The 20,745-nt window shown below is 38.8% G+C and overlaps 1 protein-coding gene across 2 annotated transcripts in view; it reads left to right on the forward strand.

Annotated features, from left to right (window-relative positions):
- MMP16 (matrix metallopeptidase 16) overlaps nucleotides 1-20,745 on the forward strand; it is a 326,417-nt gene that overhangs the window by 268,304 nt on the left and 37,368 nt on the right. For both annotated transcript variants that reach the window (XM_014610178.3, XM_019486726.2), the window contains one exon: nucleotides 12,308-12,446. In XM_014610178.3, coding sequence (XP_014465664.2) covers nucleotides 12,308-12,446 — 139 coding nt within the window. The remainder of the gene's footprint in view (nucleotides 1-12,307; nucleotides 12,447-20,745) is intronic.

Here is a 20,745-nt window from a genome sequence, read left to right on the forward strand (position 1 = left end):
TGAGGGATTGCTAACATTTTGCTTAATGGAGAGTACTTAGGAACTTGATGTAGTGTATAAAGAAGGCTCTTTTGCTGCATTTTCAGCAATGCTTTCTTCTCTTACATCTTTGTCATCCAGCTTACAAAACAGAATCAGCTCTACAGGCTTTGGATAAAGAAGACTGTGCATTATAGTTATGCCTCATTCAGAGCTCATAAAATATATGTACACAACAGATTAAAATGAAAAAGGGTTCTTTTGTGCTTATAGAGAAACAGGCAGACAAAGTATAGATAGATTATTACATTCCTTTAACAAAGAGCTTCACTTACTTAGATTTTCCCTAATCTTTGAGCTCCTGCCTTCCTGATCTCAGATGCTCATGTTTAAACCTCATGGCTTTGCAGTTGCTCTCAAGAATCCCATGTGTGTTCGGCTTAGGCAGTGAGAGAGAATTTTCCATTTACCTCAGATGTGCTAAGGAGGCTGTGTTGTCTTCTGGTGGGGGTAGAGAACAAGAAGCCAGGAAAGCACTGGCATTTAATGTAAAATGAGATGTGTTTTGGCCTTGGAAAAGTCATTTGATATCACTGTGCATCAGGCAGGTCACACAGAAAGACAAAAGAATGGACCTTGTTGAAATGTATATGCTACTCCTGAGCAGAGCTTTCCTAGATAAAATCACTTAACAAGAGGATATTAATCCCAATCATCTCTTAGTATACAGCAATAGTAATTCCTCTGCCTAATAGGAGTGAGCGAGCCTGTAATAAAAAATGCACATAGTATGTTAACATTTGCAACAGTGCTTTAGCAACTGATCAACTTCCAATTTTGAGTGGTCACTTTAAGGCATGTAATATGGAAATCAGTTCAGTGTTTGTGAGAGTTTATGGCAGATTTCTGGCCGTTGCATTTGCATCCTGTTTTCTTTGAATGAATTCAGAGCTTAAGCCACAGAGTTTAAAGATCTGGGTCTGATGATAATGAAAGGTGCTATGCTTTTCCTGAGAGGTGAAGAGTGTCCTGACTTCCTACATCACATTTCGGAGCTTCAGAGGCAATCAGTAATCTCATAGTGATGCTAAATGTGGGGCTTAACTCTTTCAGTCCCAGTGGTTCCCTGAATGCACAGTCAGTACAGAAGCTGTCTTCCAGAGACAACTTTATCCAAGCCTGGAGTCTTCAAGAGAAGGACATAGTTGAGTACATAATGCAGTTCAATAAGTTTCTGCATAGAAGAGGACATGAAAAATTCTATGTGCTTTTGAAATAACTGTGAAAAATTAAATAGGCAAAATGAAATTAGAACCTGATCGGGGTCAACCCTGTCTCAAAAAAAATAAAAATAAAAAAATGCCAGGGGTCTGTTTAAAGTTACAAATAGTCAGTATCTCTTGCAAAAGTGTATACTTTAAATACCCTGTTGGACTCTGATTTAATACCAGTTCAGATAGGATGCTTGTATTCCTGTAAAACATCCTGTAAAAAAGGCCCTTTGCTACTCTGGATTTAATACACACATTTAATACAACTATACTACAAAATATAATTAATTTACAATTGTAACAAGACCTTTCACCTTCCTACTATTTCCCTTGTATCTTGTTCTATTGTGTCTATTAATAGTGAATATTAATCATCTCTTTGCAGTCAGCACAAGGCCTTATCACTACTTGTATTCAATTTAGGGTTTATTTTCAAGAATGAATTTTGTGCAGTGTACATAAAAAGGATTATTATGGTCCAGGCATTGGGAACTGGTGTTAGTCTCCACTTGATGAAAAGCAGACCTTGAACAAAATTAGTGGTAAAATCACCTGCATCCTCATATTCCCTTGATGCTGCTGAATTCTTCTGTGCTGTCTTCTTTTTTTGGAGCAAACAGCATTCAAGGGCAGGACAAAGTGCTAAAGGTATGTATCAGTTCAACTAAGGAAAAGGGCTAATGTCTTCATTTTTTCTTTGTTAAACCCAAGCTTTCAGTGGAACCAAAAGACCAATGAATGTGAGAGCATCTTTTTAGATTTAAGTCTTAATAATCATTTTGAGCCCCTTCCGCTGAGTCAGCAGTGAGCTGATTTTATTTAATGTCTTGTTTGATGCACTTCCCCTCTCTGTCTGCTAACAGGTTTTTTTTTTTTCTTATTGGAAGCCATTAACTACAAAAGTTGCTAAAGGTTTTCTTTCTTCCTCCAAGTGCTCTGCACATTTTTAATGTGTTACATTTGGTAGTTTTCCTGTTATTTAGTGGGTATAATTTGGAACTATGGTTTGGGCTGTAATACATAGTTGCAGAATTATACATAGAGTTGATTAGGTATAAAAATAAAGGGCAGAGCTCTACAGATTTCACAGTACATTAATGTTTTACTGTTGGCAGTAGTTATAGGTACAGAGGAGAGGGAGAAAGTGATGTGCAGAAAACCAAAAAGTTCCATTATTTTTGCCCTGAGAACTCTATTAGATTTTCTTTTTTATTACAGATGAATTGAAACATTGGCAAACTGTTTTTATTTCTCTTCACTACCAACACTGTTACTTATCCCTGAAGGACTCTGAAGGACAGGTTAGGTCAGAATAAAGACCTAAACTGATATAAAATATTTATAACAATACAGATTAGAGAGTTTATTTCTAAAAGTGAGAAAGTACTGATTATTTTTTAGGAATTAGATGGCAGTAGTAAAAAATGACCCTTGCTAAGATTAAACTTTTTTACAATGAGAATTTACAGAATCAAAGAATAAGAATTTGCACTTAATGTGATTGCCAAGGGTATTTGAGTCATTGTTATTATTGCATATTCTAAGATTAGGAGGAAACTCTGGTAATTGGGTACCATTCTATGCAAACTGCCGGTTACACACTGACTTTTCAATTATGGACATTTTAATACATCACCTTTCAAGGTTTCCAAATATGGTTATTAAGAATGTTCAAAATGTTCATACATCTTATCATCATACTCAATACATTAAAGAAGATACTGAAGTCTATAGAGGCCCTATGATTATCCGAATTCAGGCAACAAGTCAATCACAAGGCTAAGAATAGAAACCTTTTCTACTGGTTGTTATTCTCTAGGCCTAAGCACTACACCACTTAGAACTGCATAAAGTTATCTAGTCCATCCTCTCCCATCCTAATGGGATTTGTGTATCATGTGTTTGTTCTGTCTACTTTTGGGTAACTAGCAATAAGGTTTGCTTTCTTTCTTCCACAAACAGCTCTCTAGGTTCTCCCTATGCATCTCTTTTGGATATTTACCCTTACACTTAATTTTAGTTTCCCATTCCTTATTTTCATCCTACAGCTTCTCATTTTCTTTGTTACTATTTTAGCCTTCTTAAACAGTTTCTTTCCTTCTTTAATGCTGATACGTATCTAATTCTAACATATGTTTTATCAGTTTCCCCTTTTTCCTAAACTCTACTTTTGGCTAAATTTAATTTTACTTGATGTACCTATCTTAATTATATTTAATTATTAAGTTAATGTTTTGATGCATTTGAACTACAAAGTGATGATGACCTGCTAACTTGGAGGAGCATAGCTAACCAACACAATTTAGCTGGCTATAAAAAAGGCATTAAATGAAATTGCAAACTGAAAGGAAAAGACGCCAACTTGTATGCATTGCAATGTATTTCTTTGTCCAGCCGGTAATTGGAATGGATGCAATAAATCATTTGTCCAAGCTGATATGCCAAGGTTGATGAAATTTTGAGAGAATAATATAATTAGATGTACATTAAAATTGTATATCTTGGAAAACTAACAGTTTCAGAATGCATAATCAAATACATTTGCCAAGGAAGACAAAAATAGATTTGTCTAATATAATCAAATCCTAACTTGAACTTTATCACCTGCTGAGGAGATTGAAATTTCTTTTAAGTATAAGAGTGCATCTTTAAAATATGTGCATATCCTTTCAGGATTTATGTCACTTTCCCATTCCTCTAATAGATAAATCATATTACAGAATTGCTTTAGTCATATTGTATCACATGTTCATCTATGCGTGGTCTGCAAAATTGCCAGTAATATAACTTTGTTTATGAACATGTTTAAATGAAAATGAGCTAAATCATTTGACTATGTAACTTGAAGCTATTTCCAGCTGATGAATTAATCGGATAAACACTTCCAACAATGGGAAAGAAATACTGCACTGAAAGTAATTGCTCATATACAAGGAATAGTCTACCTCCAAAAAATGTGCCATACAGGGTTGCCAGAGAGAAATTATAGATGCAGAGAAGACCAAATGATTATCTTGGGAATAAGCAAGGTAAAATAATTACTGGGAAATTATTGGCAATTAGCAAGGAAAAAAGAAAGGTAATATCTTGTTGTTTAAAAGTTGTCCAGAATTTGTCAGCACAGCTTCCCCATATTACATCCCTACCCATTGGTGGACAGGTTGTATATGCCAGGTCACAAATGAAAGAATGCTTAGAAGTTTTATATTCTTTCTGGGCAAAACCATTCTTAAGAAATGTCTGCATGTGTGTGTGCCAATATGTACATGCACACACAAATGTACACCTTCTTCCCACATTGCGATCCATAACGGAGTACCTGTGGTCTATTCCCACCATTCAACTCCAAAAATAAGGCACAGCCCCTGGAGAGTGCCCACAGCTAGCCTCTTGGAACTTTCTTTGCTTTGGGGTTTGCAGGCATTAGCTTGGGAACTGACTGAACTAAGAAATAAATAAATCTGAGGTTTAGAAACCATAAATGTTTATGTATTTTGGCACAGCCCTTGTTGTTTAAGGTCAACAAGTGTAGATTAAATATAACTACCCTTTGAAGTGTTGCTAGAAGAGAAATTGTCACAATAAAATAAATACTTTTACCATACATCAGGGAGAACCGCTGCGTGCAATTGTACTTTCTTTGTTTTTATTCTTAAAAATAAAAGAGACGCCTATTTCAAAGCATTAGATTAGCATCAAGTATACACCCCATGTCTTTAGTTCACATCCATATGTTGATGCAAATACAGCAATTTGAACAGAAAATTAAAGGCTTTCAATGTCATACTGTCAGAGTATTCTAGTAAATGACTGCCATTGGTGATTAAAGAAGAAATACCTGGAGAGGTAAAATTGGATTCAGGTTCTTAAACTTTAGCATGATGCACTAAGTATATGATTTACTGCTGCACTGAGTGTTCTGTTCTGAGGGCAGTTGTCAGTAAGATTGATTAGATAGCTTCACAACAGCAATGTGCAGGTAGAATGGTTTTCCTAGTGCAAAACCCTCAGCCTGATAGTTGTAAACTCTCATCATATGAGCTATATGACTAAGGAGATGGTTCTGCTTGCTTTGATTTTGAAAAATCAAAGTTTGCCCATGAGACAGTCCCTTCCAGGGTGCTTTTTTCAGGCAAGAAAAGGTTTTTTCAGAGTCCTTAAACTTAAGCTTTGATCATTTAAGAAGAAAAAGAGCAAGTAAAGCTTCTTTTCCCATTATGATTTATCACCTGAACTGCACGGACAGATATTTTTTTTTTCTTCTAACCACACATATTTTCTACACGCTTTAAAAAGGAAACTTAAGTCACACAATGCAAGGCAACTTGATATTTTCCATTGTATTTCATGTTCACAACATGTACATAATTTATTAATAAATAAGAGCAAAGGCAAAAATATTAAGAGATACAAAGAAGACATTATCTAGCTATTCTGCTAATATAAATTTGTGTAGTGCTCTCTGAGTCACTGAAGTCAGTTAAGCAATGCTGATATAACCAGTGCAGGATTTAATTCAGTGTGCTTTCATTTATGATTGAAAAGGGATGCATACTTAAAGGAAAGGTCTACAAAGATACTTAGGGTTGACTCTTGATGTCAGCTTTAATCAGCTGAAGCCACGTGAGCCAACCTTCCCCTTCTAATGTTATATCTTGCAGCTGGCACCAAAACCAGCTGCTTTTTTGTGAAGTGGAGCTCTTCTACAAATCAGTCTGTAGACTATTTGTCTCTTCCTGTTGGTTTGTCTCTGTTTGTGGACAACAGACAAAGGAAGGGGGGTGGCAGAGAGCTCAAAGTAAGGAACAAAGACCCATGGGTTTGCTGGCAATAGATTTAAGGCCTGAAGCACCCATGTGAATTCTTAATGCTTAGCTCACAGAGGTGGGTTAAGTGGCATAACCAACCTCAGACGCTAAGGTTTAGCAGAACTGCAATGGCACTGGGCTGTCACTGGAATTCAAGCTAAGGAGGTCATAGTATAGGTGGTCAACAGGTTTGGGCGTTAGGGCATCTTTAAGGTCAACCATAACTATTAATGTGGACAGACGTGGAGGTAAAAACTCAGAAAGTTATTCCAAATAGGAGACCCTTCAAGGCAGATGACATTTCCAGTAATGGACAGATGCAGCTAGGGACAAAAAGGAGTCTAGTGCTGCTCTTAGACAAGCAGATGGTGTGGGGAGTAAGTTGAGGGAGGAGGAGGAGGAGGAGTGGGAGCGGAGAGAGAAAGAGAGAAGGGACAGTGAAATAAGTCTGCAAAGTGGTTTGAAGAACATGAAGAAAAAATGTAATCGGATCTTAAAATGAAATTCCTTGTTCTAATCAGGGTAAAGAAAAAGAGGTGCAGAGGGAGCCTGATACTAATCAATAGAAAATTAATATTGTCATAGACTTTTATGTCTACTTTAATGTATGATAGGGAAGGTCAGGTGACAGAGACTAACTTTTTCAGAGAAACATAAGCTTTTGTCAGCAACAGCCTACTTTATCAGATGGTATGAATGGACTTGCAAAGATCAGTGGTACTGACTAGACTGGAAACAAGTAATTTACATACATAGGAATTGGAATTGGAGGAGGGGGCACTGATGAGAGGTCCTGCCTACTCCTGTGTTGTCCTAGCTACTTCTGACTACTTAATGTATGATGGTTGTCTGATTGAAATCAAGAGTCAAAAGATAGACATCTATGGCTGTGTCCATAGGAGTGTGAACATTTGGTTCCCTGGGGACAACGAGCAGCGGCACACCTTGTGCCGCTGCTAGTTGTCCCAGGGGAATGCCTGCTCCACGTGCCTTCTGGCACATGGCAAGTTACCCCAGGTGGGGTAGGGGAGGCTGGGGCCAGCACTGTCCTGGCCCCAACAGCCGTACATGGGGTCCTGGGGGCACTTGGAACCTAGCCGGCAGCTGGAGCATGGCTGCAGACTTACCTGCAGCACTACATACCACATAGCCGTGCTCATCTGGACACGGCCCATGAATGTAACTTGGTAAATCGTAAACATCTACACATTCAAAGTTGTAAATACTTTAGGCAAATGTTAAGATACTTTCATAGATTAATAGACATTAGGGCTGGAAGGAACCTCGGAAGATCATCGAGTTTCATTAGCAAAATGAAAAGGCCTTTATTAAATTCGGCGCCCTGTATTTGAACTATAACTCAATATGAAATTCATAACAGAAACATAGTAAGGAAGATAATTTTTAAGCTCTGAATTCTGTACTGTGGAATTCATGTAGGCCAGGAATTCACTGGTCCTTTCATCATCAGACACAGGTCCCAATTCATTGCTTATATAATTGCATTTATTATTGTTGCATTATACTGGAAATGACCTTGGCCCACAATACCATAATGCAATCCAGTAGTTAGCACAAAATTAGAAAAAATATTTTTGAAAGCCCACTCATATCTTTACAAGTTGGGCAAGTTTTGAGTAGAGTGATATGTACTCAGCATTTAAAGTGGGGGTAGGGAGAAGAATGAATTGTAGTTTACCAAAGAAGAATCGCAAAGTTAGGAATGAAAACGTTCTTAAGATATTTATAAGCTATGTTTAATAAATTTACCTTATGGAAAGTAATTTTGGACACCTGAACAGATTATGAGTGTGTCTTTGAATTGGTGCAATGCTCTTTATTTTTTACTCAAAATGTGTTACATTGTGTGGAAGGAATTGCTTTAATGCTTTTGAATTTGGGTATCAAGTTAATAAGATAGGAGCACAAAACAAAGGTATCAAGAGTAACATTTAGGTAGGGAGGGGAGGTGGGGAGTTAAGTATACTGGTCCTAAATAATGAAGTAATGCTAATGAGCACAAGCCTTCCCTGCTATTGCAAGGAATTATTAGTCTTTCCAGGCTGGATTCAGAAAGTCACTCAGGAATTGGGCTATTACTTACACTGTTCGCTGGAGGCCAGTAGGGATTTTGTGACCCATTCCCTTCCTAGCAGAAGCAATTGCTCAACTGGGCAGAGAGCTATTACACTTGACATGTTGACCACAGCCTACAAAGATCCATGGGAAATCATATTTTAATATGTTTGTCACTTACTATCTGGAAAGTGGTGGTGATTGAGACTCTCCAGTTGTCTGAATTTTCTCTTTGTGTGTTTGTATCATTAAATAGAATGTTGTCTCTGGTATTATTACAATAAGTTTTAGCAAAATTACTGCATCATAATAGTAGTCAGATCTTTTACTATTGTTATGGGGAAGTATTTTTTCTCCTTTTATGACTACAGAAATGTATAGCAATAGTTAAAGTGCAAAGCCAATAAACCTTATTTTCACCTGTTACCATTATGTGAGTTTGTGACTGAATTTCTTCATGCTCAATTTTTTAAAATCTCTTAAAATGAAAATACAGTCAGAATATTATAAATTCCATCTTTTGACAGTTTTACATTGTGGCTTTTAAGTCTAATCAAAAGGAGATTGTTACTGTCATTAGAACTACACGTATAGCCCTCCTGAAAATGCTTGAATGAGTTTTACAAGTTTTGCTCTAACGTCCTCGCTGAAAATCTAGATGTATTAGCTACACTAACATTTTATAAACTTTGCCTATCAGAGGGGTTTCAAAACTTTGCCAAATCTGAGGATCACTTTGAGAAGCAAGCTTGAGCCCATTAGTTAGTCCCAATTCAAGAAAGTATGTTCTTAAGTTCATCCCTGTTCACCAAAGTTCTCGAATACTTGTTCACAACCTCACTTACCCTAAACTATAGGGATAGCAAGCAGTCTACCACAAAATGGTCTGATGTGGCTCATGAAGGTGTGATGTGCCACAAGAGATTGATGGCACAGGGCTGCACTGTGCTACCTATCACCCCATAGTTTTCCCCTCCATTGCAGTTTTTTGCTCGTCCAAGTCTTGTGTTTCCCTCACTGCAGAGGGGTTGGAAGTCTACAAAGGCAAGCTCAAGCAGCTGGTCTTCAGCTCTGTGGGGCAAACACTTCTGGTCCGCAGCTATAACTGGGTCACAAGCTCCAGCTGACACTAGTGAAAGGATACCAGCCCTTTCTATGGATGTGTGATGCTGTTGTGAAGCTATCTAATTTTCCTTAAAGTCAATGGGCCAGTTTTTGGAAGACCTATTAGAACCTGGATAAGTCCCTTAGCATACAAAATATATATTTTTAGATATGGTTTTGCAGCAATATTCAGGTGTATAACGTAAACTATCCTATTCCTGGCAAAATAGACAAGATAGGGAAATTCCATCCTAATGAAGACAGCAGTAGAGATCAAAAAAATATAAATTGCAAATTATTGTCGCTTGCTGCTTATTTTGTTTTTCGTTTAATAACTGATCCCTGATATTCTGTCTATGTTTGAGGGTTTTACAGAAAATCTGAGGATGACAAAGAGCCATTTGGCCTACTGAGACTTATTGTTACATCATTTTTCCCAGAACAGTACCTAGCCATTCTTAGATTGATTATACCTCAAACACCTTGCCTCCAAACCCATTCCAAGGATTTATTATTGTTGGAAAATGCTTTCTAATGTCTGTTTTGAGAATATTTTTCCTCCTAACATTTACTTCCCATAAGGTCTCTTGTCTCATGTACGTGCTATGATTAAAAAAAAAATCACCGAAGATGACATACTCTGTGGTAGCTTTCAGAACATGTGCTAGATCCTTGTTTCTCAGTCTTTCTAGATCCTTGTTACTTTATGTTATCATTTGATTTTTTCCTTTTCCCTTTTCTCAGCTGGAATTTAGACAGTTCATCCTAAAAATTGATTTGCTGGCCTTCCTTAAGAGCTGTAATATATCTTATAGTAGAAAGTGGTTGAGGCCAAAAATAGTAGTCTAATCAGACCATTATACTGCAGCTATGATGTATAATCATGTTGCACTAGCAGCCCCAAAAGCCAGACATGAGAAAAAAAAGATATTTTTTTAATAGTACCATTTTCATCCGGTTATAAATTTCAGAACCAAACCCTTCAGAATGACTAATTTATTTGAGTAGCTTTTACGAGGCTAACCTCCTCACAGAAGATCTGGGATGGAAATATTTCTTTCTACTATAGATATGCAATACTGTTATTTTCTATACAGGTCTGGATAGATATATTGGTTGAAAAATGAACAATTAAAGAAGATTGCAACTTGTACTTGAGAAGAATGATTAATACAGCTCTTCATAAGCCTATCCTAGCAAAAATATTAATCTGTTCTCAGAGCTGTGCCAGTTCCCACAAGACCGCAGATATCATTTTCTTGGTAGGCTGACCTATGCAGAGGGAAGGTTAGGCTACCATTGTAGCCTTCTGTTACAGAGATCTGAGAGGATACTATTTTTTCTCTTTCTTTTGGCTCTCATCGCTTGTAATATTCATTCTTTATTACTCCATATGTAGTTTGTATTTGCATGTGAAAAGAAAGGAGTTAACTATATGTGTCAGGCATTTGGCATAGCATTTTGCATAGAAATCATCTAAACTGAAGGGCCTTGGTCTATAGTGAAGAAATTAAGTATCCGTTACATATGAAGTGAATGTTTACTTGATCACCCCTTGCTCCTCCCTTTCTCCATGTCCATATATGAAAGAGTTGCACTTAGGGAAGATATGGCTGCCAAAGTTGGAGAGGCAGATCAAGGAAATGTTGACCTACGCTCACCTAACTCCTCACATAATATTTTTCTCCCACTTCCCAGTTAGGACAGTGTAACTACAGGCCCTGGCAAGTAGAGGCTTAGTTTAGCCTGTAGGGAAAGATGATATTGTAAACAGCAACATCATGCAAGAATGGTGGATTTAAGGGTTGGTTTATGCAGTGGGTATCGCCAATAAAGACTGAAAGTCTTGGTGATATCACAGTCTGCATACAACACTTGGTCATATTTGTGCAGTTCTTAGTGCAGTGTGTCGGTACCCACGTTGCAAATCTACAATCACAGCTAGTGGCCTGGGTCTCATTAGCAAGAAATAGCTTCGTAACCAATGACTGAAGAAAAGAAGTGAATCAGATTGTCAAATGAACTAATCCTCCCATACCTAGATGGGAGTCATTCCACTGATTCTCTGAGCTTCAGATTGGCTCGTGTCAGGACAGAGTGGGTAAGGTTACAGTGCCAATCCCTACATTATTCCTGATCTGCAGATAGAGCACCTCCCTGGATATCAGGTACCTTTCACAGGAGTTTTGCATTTTGTTGAATAAGATTAAACTGAAAGTTCATCAGGCGTATAGGGAGGTTACTGTTCATCCTTCAGTCATTTAACTTAGCAAAGGATTTGGAAATAATACAATAAAGAACTGAAGGCTGAATGTTGACATTGATTGTTGTTCAGTCTAGGCCTTCAAAAAGAAAACATTCAAGGGAAAGCATATTTAAACTAATACAGTAAGTTCTTCCTAAATAAATACCTGATACAAGACTGATGATGTTAAATACAGTATGCTTGCCCCTAGAGCAGTGCATTTAACTAAAATGAGGTCATTTGTCTGGTGTGTACATCTTTCTCTAAACATGGCAAACACAGGAAGTAGCTGTTCAAAATCAAATTATTTCTTAGTACTGTTTCTCCATGAAACCATAGGCATGAAAGCTGGTCTGAGTAAATCCATTGAAACCCTTGAGTAATTCCATTACATTCTGTGAAATAATACTGGAAATGCTAGTATCTTTCTAAGTAGAATATGGCCTTTTTTGTTTAATACACATGCTCTCCTATCCTTTGTTTTTAAGCACAATAGATGTTTGTTACAGAAAAGTCAGGTAGATGCATGGAAAGAAGTATTATCAATTTTCTGCTTCTCTGTGGATATGTCTAATATTTTGTTTTTAATTATTTTAACATATCACTGAATCACTATTTTAAGAGGCTTCTTTTTTTTGCTGTCATTTCCTGGCTGGGGTTAAATTTATTTTATACTTATTTGGAGTTAATACAAAAACACTTAGACAAAGAAGAGAAGTTGTTGTCCCATACTAATATTCAATGTGTTTTCTCAGTCTCTGAAAAGCAGCTCAACATATAGAGAGGCCTCAGAATATGCTAACATGTATTTGTTTGGTTTTCAGGATCAGTGGTTTTGGCGTGTCAGAAACAATAGGGTGATGGATGGATATCCCATGCAGATCACCTATTTCTGGAGGGGACTGCCTCCAAGCATTGATGCAGTTTATGAAAACAGTGAGGGGAATTTTGTTTTCTTTAAAGGTAAGAAGAGCTAAAATCAAGGTAACACTTGAAAGCTTGCTGATACTACAAGTAAAAGCTTTCTGCTACACACATAACATCACCTGTGACTTGTGAGAAATTCTGAATTTAGGGGATTCCTGGATGAGTGAACAGACAATGGTAAAATGCAAGCCCGCCACAGTCTTTGCTCATATTAGCTACCATTTCTCTTGCTTTTATATATATATAGAGAGAGAGAGAGAGAACAGGCTGAAGTTACCCTAACAGGAGCTAGGTAACACAGCCCAGAGGTAACCCCTGCCTGAATTGGCATAACTTTGAACTGCTCAGAGGACACATAACATGAGTTAGGGAACTTTAGCTTGTGAACACTCATGTTTAAAGTCTTCTTAGTATGGTCTAAGTAAGTGTTTCCCAACCTTTTCCAGCTGAAGGCATACTTACATTAATACAAATTTTCCACAGCACACCTGTTAAGGCATTCCCCATTCTCATACCTATTGTAGCTCATTGCCATGGCAGAGTTCTGTGGCACACCTGTTCATTTCTGCTGGCACACTGTTATGCCATGGCACACTGGTTGGGAAACACTGGTCTAAGTGTAACATGTGATTTTATCCTAAGGTTCCATGTGTTTTCCATAGTTTTATCTTTATCTCTGGTATTATAAATTCATCACGGGGGCACAGAAGGGAATTGGTGAGTTTTTATTCACCAAGGTGCCCCCAGGGGTTACAAAAAAATAATGGCCACAAGCTAGCAGAGAGCAGATTTAGATTGGACATTAGGAAGAACTTCTTCACAGTTCGAGTGGCCAAGGTCTGGAACGGGCTCCCAAGGGAGGTGGTGCTCTCCCCTACCCTGGGGGTCTTCAAGAGGAGGTTAGATAAGCATCTAGCTGGGGTCATCTAGACCCAGCACTCTTTCCTGCCTGTGCAGGGGGTTGGACTCGATGATCTATTGAGGTCCCTTCCGACCCTAACATCTATGAATCTATGAATTACTAGAGACATTTGCATATTTTAAGTAGCATCTGTTCCTGCTGTATATAGCTTACTATGTGTCATCTCTGCCATGTTACTGTAGCAGATCATTTCCAGTGAATTGATGGAAATCATGACGTTTCTTATTTCAGGTGGGAAATGAATTGCTAACAGATATTCCATTTTCATGTAAATGTGACTAGTAATTAAAAAAAAAAAAAGGATGATAAAGAGTAAAACTAAGAAAATATGTTCTGTATAGTGAATTGTTAAGCAGTATGTTTTTTTCCAGGTTTTACTTCAGGCTTCAGCTGTTCTCTAATTTTAAAATTATTAAATATGCATCTAATTTAGATTTAATCTGAAAATTGTACTTTATGTTAAAGGAGTACCAGTTTAACATCAAAACTTGTTCAGTGGAAATGAAAGCCAATGTAAAATATGATTATTTATAAGGTAGGAATTGTCAAAGTAGAAGAAGAAATCCAAAATGACAATAAGCAATCCAGTTGTAAAGCTCAGAATTAAATATGTAGGTTATGACTGATTCATTGCTCTGCTCTTTTTCATATCATTGGCTGCTTATAGACATGGTAAAAACAAACAAACAGCGCTTTACCCTTAGCTATTAGATTAAAGCTCCAAAAAGCCCTGTTGAAGTTTGCAAGCTCTGGGCAAGCTAAATCAAACTGATGTGATTCCTCTTCCAGTCAAGCAGTGTTTTGTTTTGGCTTTTTTTCCACATCTGTCAGTGCCCATTATGCCTATGAAAAACAGCTTAACCAGCTTCAAAGTAATATTGAGGTTGTTATTTCAAAAGTGGACTCACCTTTATAGTAGGAGCACTAGAATAATGCTGTATGATACACTACCATGATGAAGAAACACTATATCCCAGACCGAATTATTATCATGGAGTGTGGAATGCAAAGTGGCAAATATTAAATAGTTTGCAGAAATACTGTACCCTGGCTAAATACAGATAATGACAATGAATATTTTGTTCAGTTAATAAAAAATGTTCTCATGAACCCTGTACATATCCTAAGGCAAGTTGTGGGTCTTTTTATGTACTGTGTATGTGGTAGCAACACACCCATAACATAGGGTATCTTTAAATGTACTCCGGTGTGCAGGGTGCTTTAATTAGAGCGACTCTCGGGAGCTGGTCTAATTAAAGTGCCCACAGCGTCTTGTGTAGTCAGTGTTCCGCACTTCAAAATCGCGGCTGGGGGCACTTTAACTAAAGCTTGTTTGACACTAAAGCACCCCCACCACCGTTTTCAAGTGCAGAGATGTTAAATACATGTGATGCCAAGGCTGCTGGAGCGTGCTAATCAATCAAGTCTGCTCTTGAAGTTGAAGCAGGCATCAGGCACATGTATAGGTACCCATAAATTCTAGGGCCAGTTAATAATGGAATGATAAAAGAATCATGTTTGAAGTTACAGTTTTTTTCATCTTCTCAATAATACCTTTTTCAGTTTTCTCAATAGCCCTTTACCTCTAATTCTTCATAATTACGACTAATTTTTTAAATATAAAATACCACAAAAAAGATTGGCTTGGATCCTTCTAATCAGGTTACACTAACCTGGAAGCAAAGATCTGTCATTCTCATTGCATAAGCCCTATTCAACCCATTTTCTTTCAATTGTTTTCCTTCTGCATACTACAAGAGTGAAACAGCTGCTGCCTTAGTATTCACCTGCTGGTATTCGCTCTAATTCTGTCTTATTCATTTTCTCCCATTCTAGCTCAAGAAAAGATAGAGATAAAGAAAGAGAGAGAGCAGAGCAGCACAGAGGTGATCTTATTCCTTCTCTCTGTGCCTTCTCGAGGTTCCCACCTACTGAGAACAAAACAGTAGAAGGAAGAGGTTCCTCCTCCTGTTTTAGCTTCGACTAATCAAATTCACTGATTTATATAGATCTGCTTCAGACCACCTCTTTTCCTTCTTCTCCTCCACATCTGCCCATCCGTGTGGCTGTGGAGCTTGATTCTGCCTAGGTCTCTCATATGTTTTTCTATTTTTGTTTTAATAAGGATTTACATCACCATGGTATCTGAGAACCTCTCTGTGTAAATTTGTTAGTCTTAATTGGAATTGCATAAATGTAAATTATGTGAAGAAACAAAGGGCTTAATTCAGACCTGCAGGAATACCGTCTTGACTCCTTTCAGACATTTGTCTCACAATTGGAACCTGATTAATTTTATCGTGAATCCAAAAAATCATGCATCTTGCCATGCCACATGTGCAAGGAAGGTTGCATGATTTATGGGATCTGTGATAAAATTTGTCAGATTCCAATTATGCATTTGCTGGCTGCACCTGTCCCCACTGGGTGGGAAAAGTTGGGGATTGGGGAGCTGCCCACTCCTTGGAAGCGTCCTGATCCATAGCTGTCTGTATGGCACACCGCAAAACTTCTGGGTGCAGCCAGCAAACTGCACACTGATGGTAGCTCAGCTCCATGGACAGCCAGGGATGGGTGTGCTTTTGGGAATCTGGGATGTCCCCACATGCAGGGAGATGATGGTTGGCATGGTACATCTTTAAATATTTCTGCAGGAGTGGAATCAATGGGTCCCTTCTGTACCAGGAATCTTAAAGCCCCATCATGCAGCCAGCATTGGGCTGCATAGCAGGGCTTTAACATTGCCATGCATTCAAATTAAACTGTGATACAAGCCAACCACAAAGATGTTCCACGTTAAATCTGAAGCATCTCTGTCACTGGTTTGTCATTTTTATTGCAGGACAGCTTGCCTGAACACTTGGCATGTTTCAAAAACGTTACAAGACACTCTCTTTAAATCCACAACAAAAGTAACATCTGGAGGGGGCCCTTGACTGGCAGAGCCCTGGATGACTTTATCAAGCTGGCAGCAAAGAAAGAAGGGAAAAATTATTGTTTAGCTTCAGGTAAAAGTAAAAATTTGAATGTCAAATCAATGAGACGCAATAAAATGGAGCCTCATACTGCCATTGTAACAGTCACTCCTGTTGTTTATATTACATTAACTGGAGGATGAATATATGTAGTCAAAACCTTGCCTAGTGTTCCTCCATGTTCTACTGGGAAGAACAAACTTAGCAATCATACCCACTTCTGTAAGATCCCTGCCCAGAAGCCTTGAAGCTTATTAATTGTTTACAAATTCCAGATGTCCTGCTGGCTGCCTCTCCACTGGTATAATTTCTTAGGAAATAACAACCAGACAGTATAGATCCATGGCTTTTCTCACATAGCACAGAGATACCCAAATAATAATTCTATTCAAATAAAATCACTGCAGTTTTCTTGTCTGCCTTCTCATCTTGTATTGTATGAGCGTGGCCATATGTCAGAACTCAAGCCTCTTAGTTTGCTAGACGTATGATATTTCATTAACTGTCTTAGAAACACATCCCACTTTACCTTTGTTTCCATGATCGTCCTAAAAACCTAAATATGTTTTCTACATTCCTGTGACCTTCACAAGAGGTGGATGCAAAAGATTTATGCACCCTTGACACATCTTCTCAGTTGACACCTTATCTTACAACATGCCCAAATGTGATGATGATGATGATGCTTGGCAATCACTCACGGATGAGTAAGATTGTCTTCCAAGGATCTTAATAGTGAGTCTGCAGGTGGCTCCATAGCCCAATTCTAGATCTACATATCTTGCAACAGTGAGGACAGGTGTTTCCAGGAGGGATGGGCACTACTGCGTTGCTGCATTGGATGTTCTGATGTTCTTTTCACCTCTTCCTCTTTTCCTTTTCTGCCTGTTGACAAGCTGTTTCAAAGTGTTGAGGTCCCTCCCAATCTTCCTCCATTTTGGTTGGTCCTGAGCAAGGGTTTCCCAAGTGTTGATGTCGAAGTTACACCTCTTCATGTTTGCCTTCAGGGTGTCTTTGCAGTGCTTTCTTTGCCCTCTGCTACTTTGCTGACTGTCTTTCAGCTGTGAGAAAAAGATTTTTTTTGGAAGGCAGGAGTCAGGCATGTGAACAACATGACCTGTCCAGCAAAGCTGATTTTGGATGATCATGGTCTCTATGCTGTTGGAATTTGCTTTGACCAAGATGCTGATGTTTGTGCATCTATCCTCCCAGCTAATCCGAAGAATCTTGTGAAGGCACCGTTGGTGGTACTTTTTCAAGCTTTTGAGATTTCTTCTGTATGTGGCCCAAGTTTCCAAGCCATACAGCAGAGTTGGAATGATAATGGCTCAATAAACCAAGAGCTTCGTTTCAGCAAGGATGTCATGATTTAAGAAGACTTTTTTACTGGAGCTACATTATAGATGTTGTCATGGTCTTCATTTTGGACTTCAGTCTGTTGAGGCTGAAGAGTCCTCCCTCCATCCTATACACAATTTCAGTTTCAGGTGGGAGCTTTCTATCAGCACGGTGCATTATGGTGGATGGAGATGAAGATGGAAAACAAAGTTGGAGTAATGACACAACCTTGCTTCACTCCAGTATTCACCCCAAATCATTCTGTTTGATTCCTGTTGCTGAGAACCCTTGCTGATATGCTGTCATGGAGAAGTCTCAGAACACTGATGAACTTGTTTGGGCAGCCAGTTTTGGACAGGATTTTCCATAGGGCTTCATGGTTTACAGAATGAAAGGCTTTAGAGAGGTTGATGAAGGCCAAATAAAGAAGTTGATTTTGCTCACAACACTTCTCCTGGATTTGATGTGCTATGAAGATCATGTCCACAGTTCCTCAAGATGGTCTGAAGCTGCTTTGAGATTCTGGAAGAATTCCTTCTGCAAGTGGAAGAACGCGGTTAGCAAGGATACAGGTGATGACTTTCCCAGCAATGGCCAACAGTGAGATGCCTCCCTAGTTAGTTTCTGCAATCAGCTCTGTCCCCCTTCTTGAAAATAATAACAACCAAGGCATCCCATAGATCAGCTGGGATTTCTTCCTTGTTCCAGATTTTAAGGATGAGGACATGAAGCTGACATGTAAGTTGTTTTCCTCCTTTGAAAATCTCTGCAGGTATTCTATCAACCACCTGACTTTTTCTTCTTCATTTCCCTGATTGCACTCCCAACCTCTGCCAGGGTATGCGGCAAACCAGTGTCTTCTTTAATTGCTTTTTGCGGAAAGTTGTTGAACTTACCTTCATCAACAGTTGAATTATGGTTCAAAAGGTCCTGGAAATGTTCTTTCCAGCAAGCATTGATGGATTCACTGTCTTTCAGTAGTGTTGTTCCATCCTTTGATCTTAGAGGATTAAGGCATTGTGTGCTATGGCCAAAAACAGCTTTGGTAGCACTAAAGAAGCCACAAGTGTCACAGATGTCAGCAAAATGTTGGATTTCTTTTGGTTTCTGAATCCACCACTCATTTTTCAGTTCTCATGTTCTCCTCTGCTCCTCTGATTTTGCTTGTTGGCAGAGTTGATGTTATTTTGCCAGGCACAAAAAGCTTTCCATTTCCTGTCGATAAGACCTTGAATTTCAGTGTCATTTTTGTCAAACCAGTCTTGAAGTTTCCTGGCCTTGTGTCCTATCGTATTTTCACAGGATGAGGGAACAGCTGTCTTGAGTCCCATCCAGTGCTCCTCAACTCCTTCTAGGTTTTCTGTTGGTAGTGTCTCATTCAGGAGTTGCTGGAATCTTCTCTTCTTGAGGGAATTCTCTGCTTCAAGCACTCAATGTTTAACTTGGGCCTGATCTGCTTCCTTTGCATTCTTCATTTAGGAGCAATCCTGATGGACATGCAGGAACAGATGAGGCAGTGGACAATCCAATAGTCATCAGTGCTAGTCATGGCTCTCATAATCAGGACATCCTGGCGATCATGAATCCAAACAATCACATAGTCGATCAAATGCCAGTGTTTCGATCTAGGGTGTTTCCAGGACATCTTGCGCTTGTTCCTTTGATGGAACAAATGTATGGTGTTTGACACACAGCCACCAACATTCATAAAATGAAGATGCACACACAGGCCATGTCCACACAAGCATGGACATTTGTTTCCCTTGGGACAAGAAGCAGCGGTGAACCTTGTGATGCTGCTAGTTGTCCCTGGGCAACACCTGTGCCACGCGCCGTCTGGCACACGGCAAGTTACCCCAGGTGGGGTAGGGGTGGCTGGAGCCAGCACTGGGCTGGCCCCATCAGCCCTACCTGGGGTCCTGGGGGTCTCCTGGGGCTGCAGCAGAGGCGATCCTACCACTCAGAGCCTGGCCAGCAGCTGGAGCTGGCCAAGCTCCAGTTTTGAACAGCACATGCTGCCCCCACATGCAACACTCCAGTTGGTTTTTTTTTTGCTCAGGTTTTTTTGACCCCTGGAGATCCAGGGGTCAAAAAAAAAAAATGCTTACTATTCCCTAGCAGTGCAGAGAATAGTTGAATGTGCAGTATGTGGTGCTGCAGACATGTCTGCGGCACCACATACCGCACAGCTGCGCTCATCTGGACACAGCCATAAAGATCAAACTGACATTGCAAACCAGCAAAATTAAAAGTTTAGATAACAATGAGGCTATACCAAACTTTAGGCTAAATATAAAAGAAAACTTTAAACAATACTGTAATTTACCACTTTATAAATAGGTTCAACTTTAAAGCATAAAATATGACAAGCTACCCTAATACAGCCCAGGGCTGCCAAGCATGCTGGGATGCTGAGGGACTGTGATTTAATTTAAACCAGGAAGGGGTCTGGGACAGAAGTTTCATAAACTGGTTTGACCCAAATCAGGTAGGTCTTATCCTACATTCAGCCAGGTTTATCTTAAACCAATTTCAGCCATTTTGAAACTGGTTTATGTGCACTGAACTTCTGTTCTCTTACAGGGGTTTAAACCAGTTTCTGATGACTGAAACCAGTTTATGTGTAACTTCTATCCCTAGCCCTGGAGTCATTCTTCCTAATTCCTTCTCAGTGTTTCATCTCCTGTCTAGTGATAGCAGAACTAAATTTGCAATGCCTAGAAAATATTTTATAGAATTATCAAAAATATAATTTTTGAGCTTTTAAGGTGGGATATTAGTATTATGCTTTCCCTGCCTCTGTGTTTACAAGTGGATTCATGGTATTCAAGAAACTGTTTTACTGAAAAAGGAATAAAAAATAGTATCTCTATAAAAATATTTACAACCAGCTTAAATTTTCCTATATGGTTGTGCTGTAAAATAGGAGGTACATACAAGCAATCTGTAATAGTGGCACAGGATGCAGGTTTCATTTGCATTTCTTTGAAACACCCTTCATAATTTATCGCTTTGCTACTCAGAGTAATGTGTCTATTCCAAAACCATGCTAATAAAACCTTTATATCATCACACACATGTATACACTGCATTGTCTGTT

Source organism: Alligator mississippiensis, chromosome 3 (assembly GCF_030867095.1).
Source record: "Alligator mississippiensis isolate rAllMis1 chromosome 3, rAllMis1, whole genome shotgun sequence".
NCBI classification, from domain to species: Eukaryota; Metazoa; Chordata; order Crocodylia; family Alligatoridae; genus Alligator; species Alligator mississippiensis.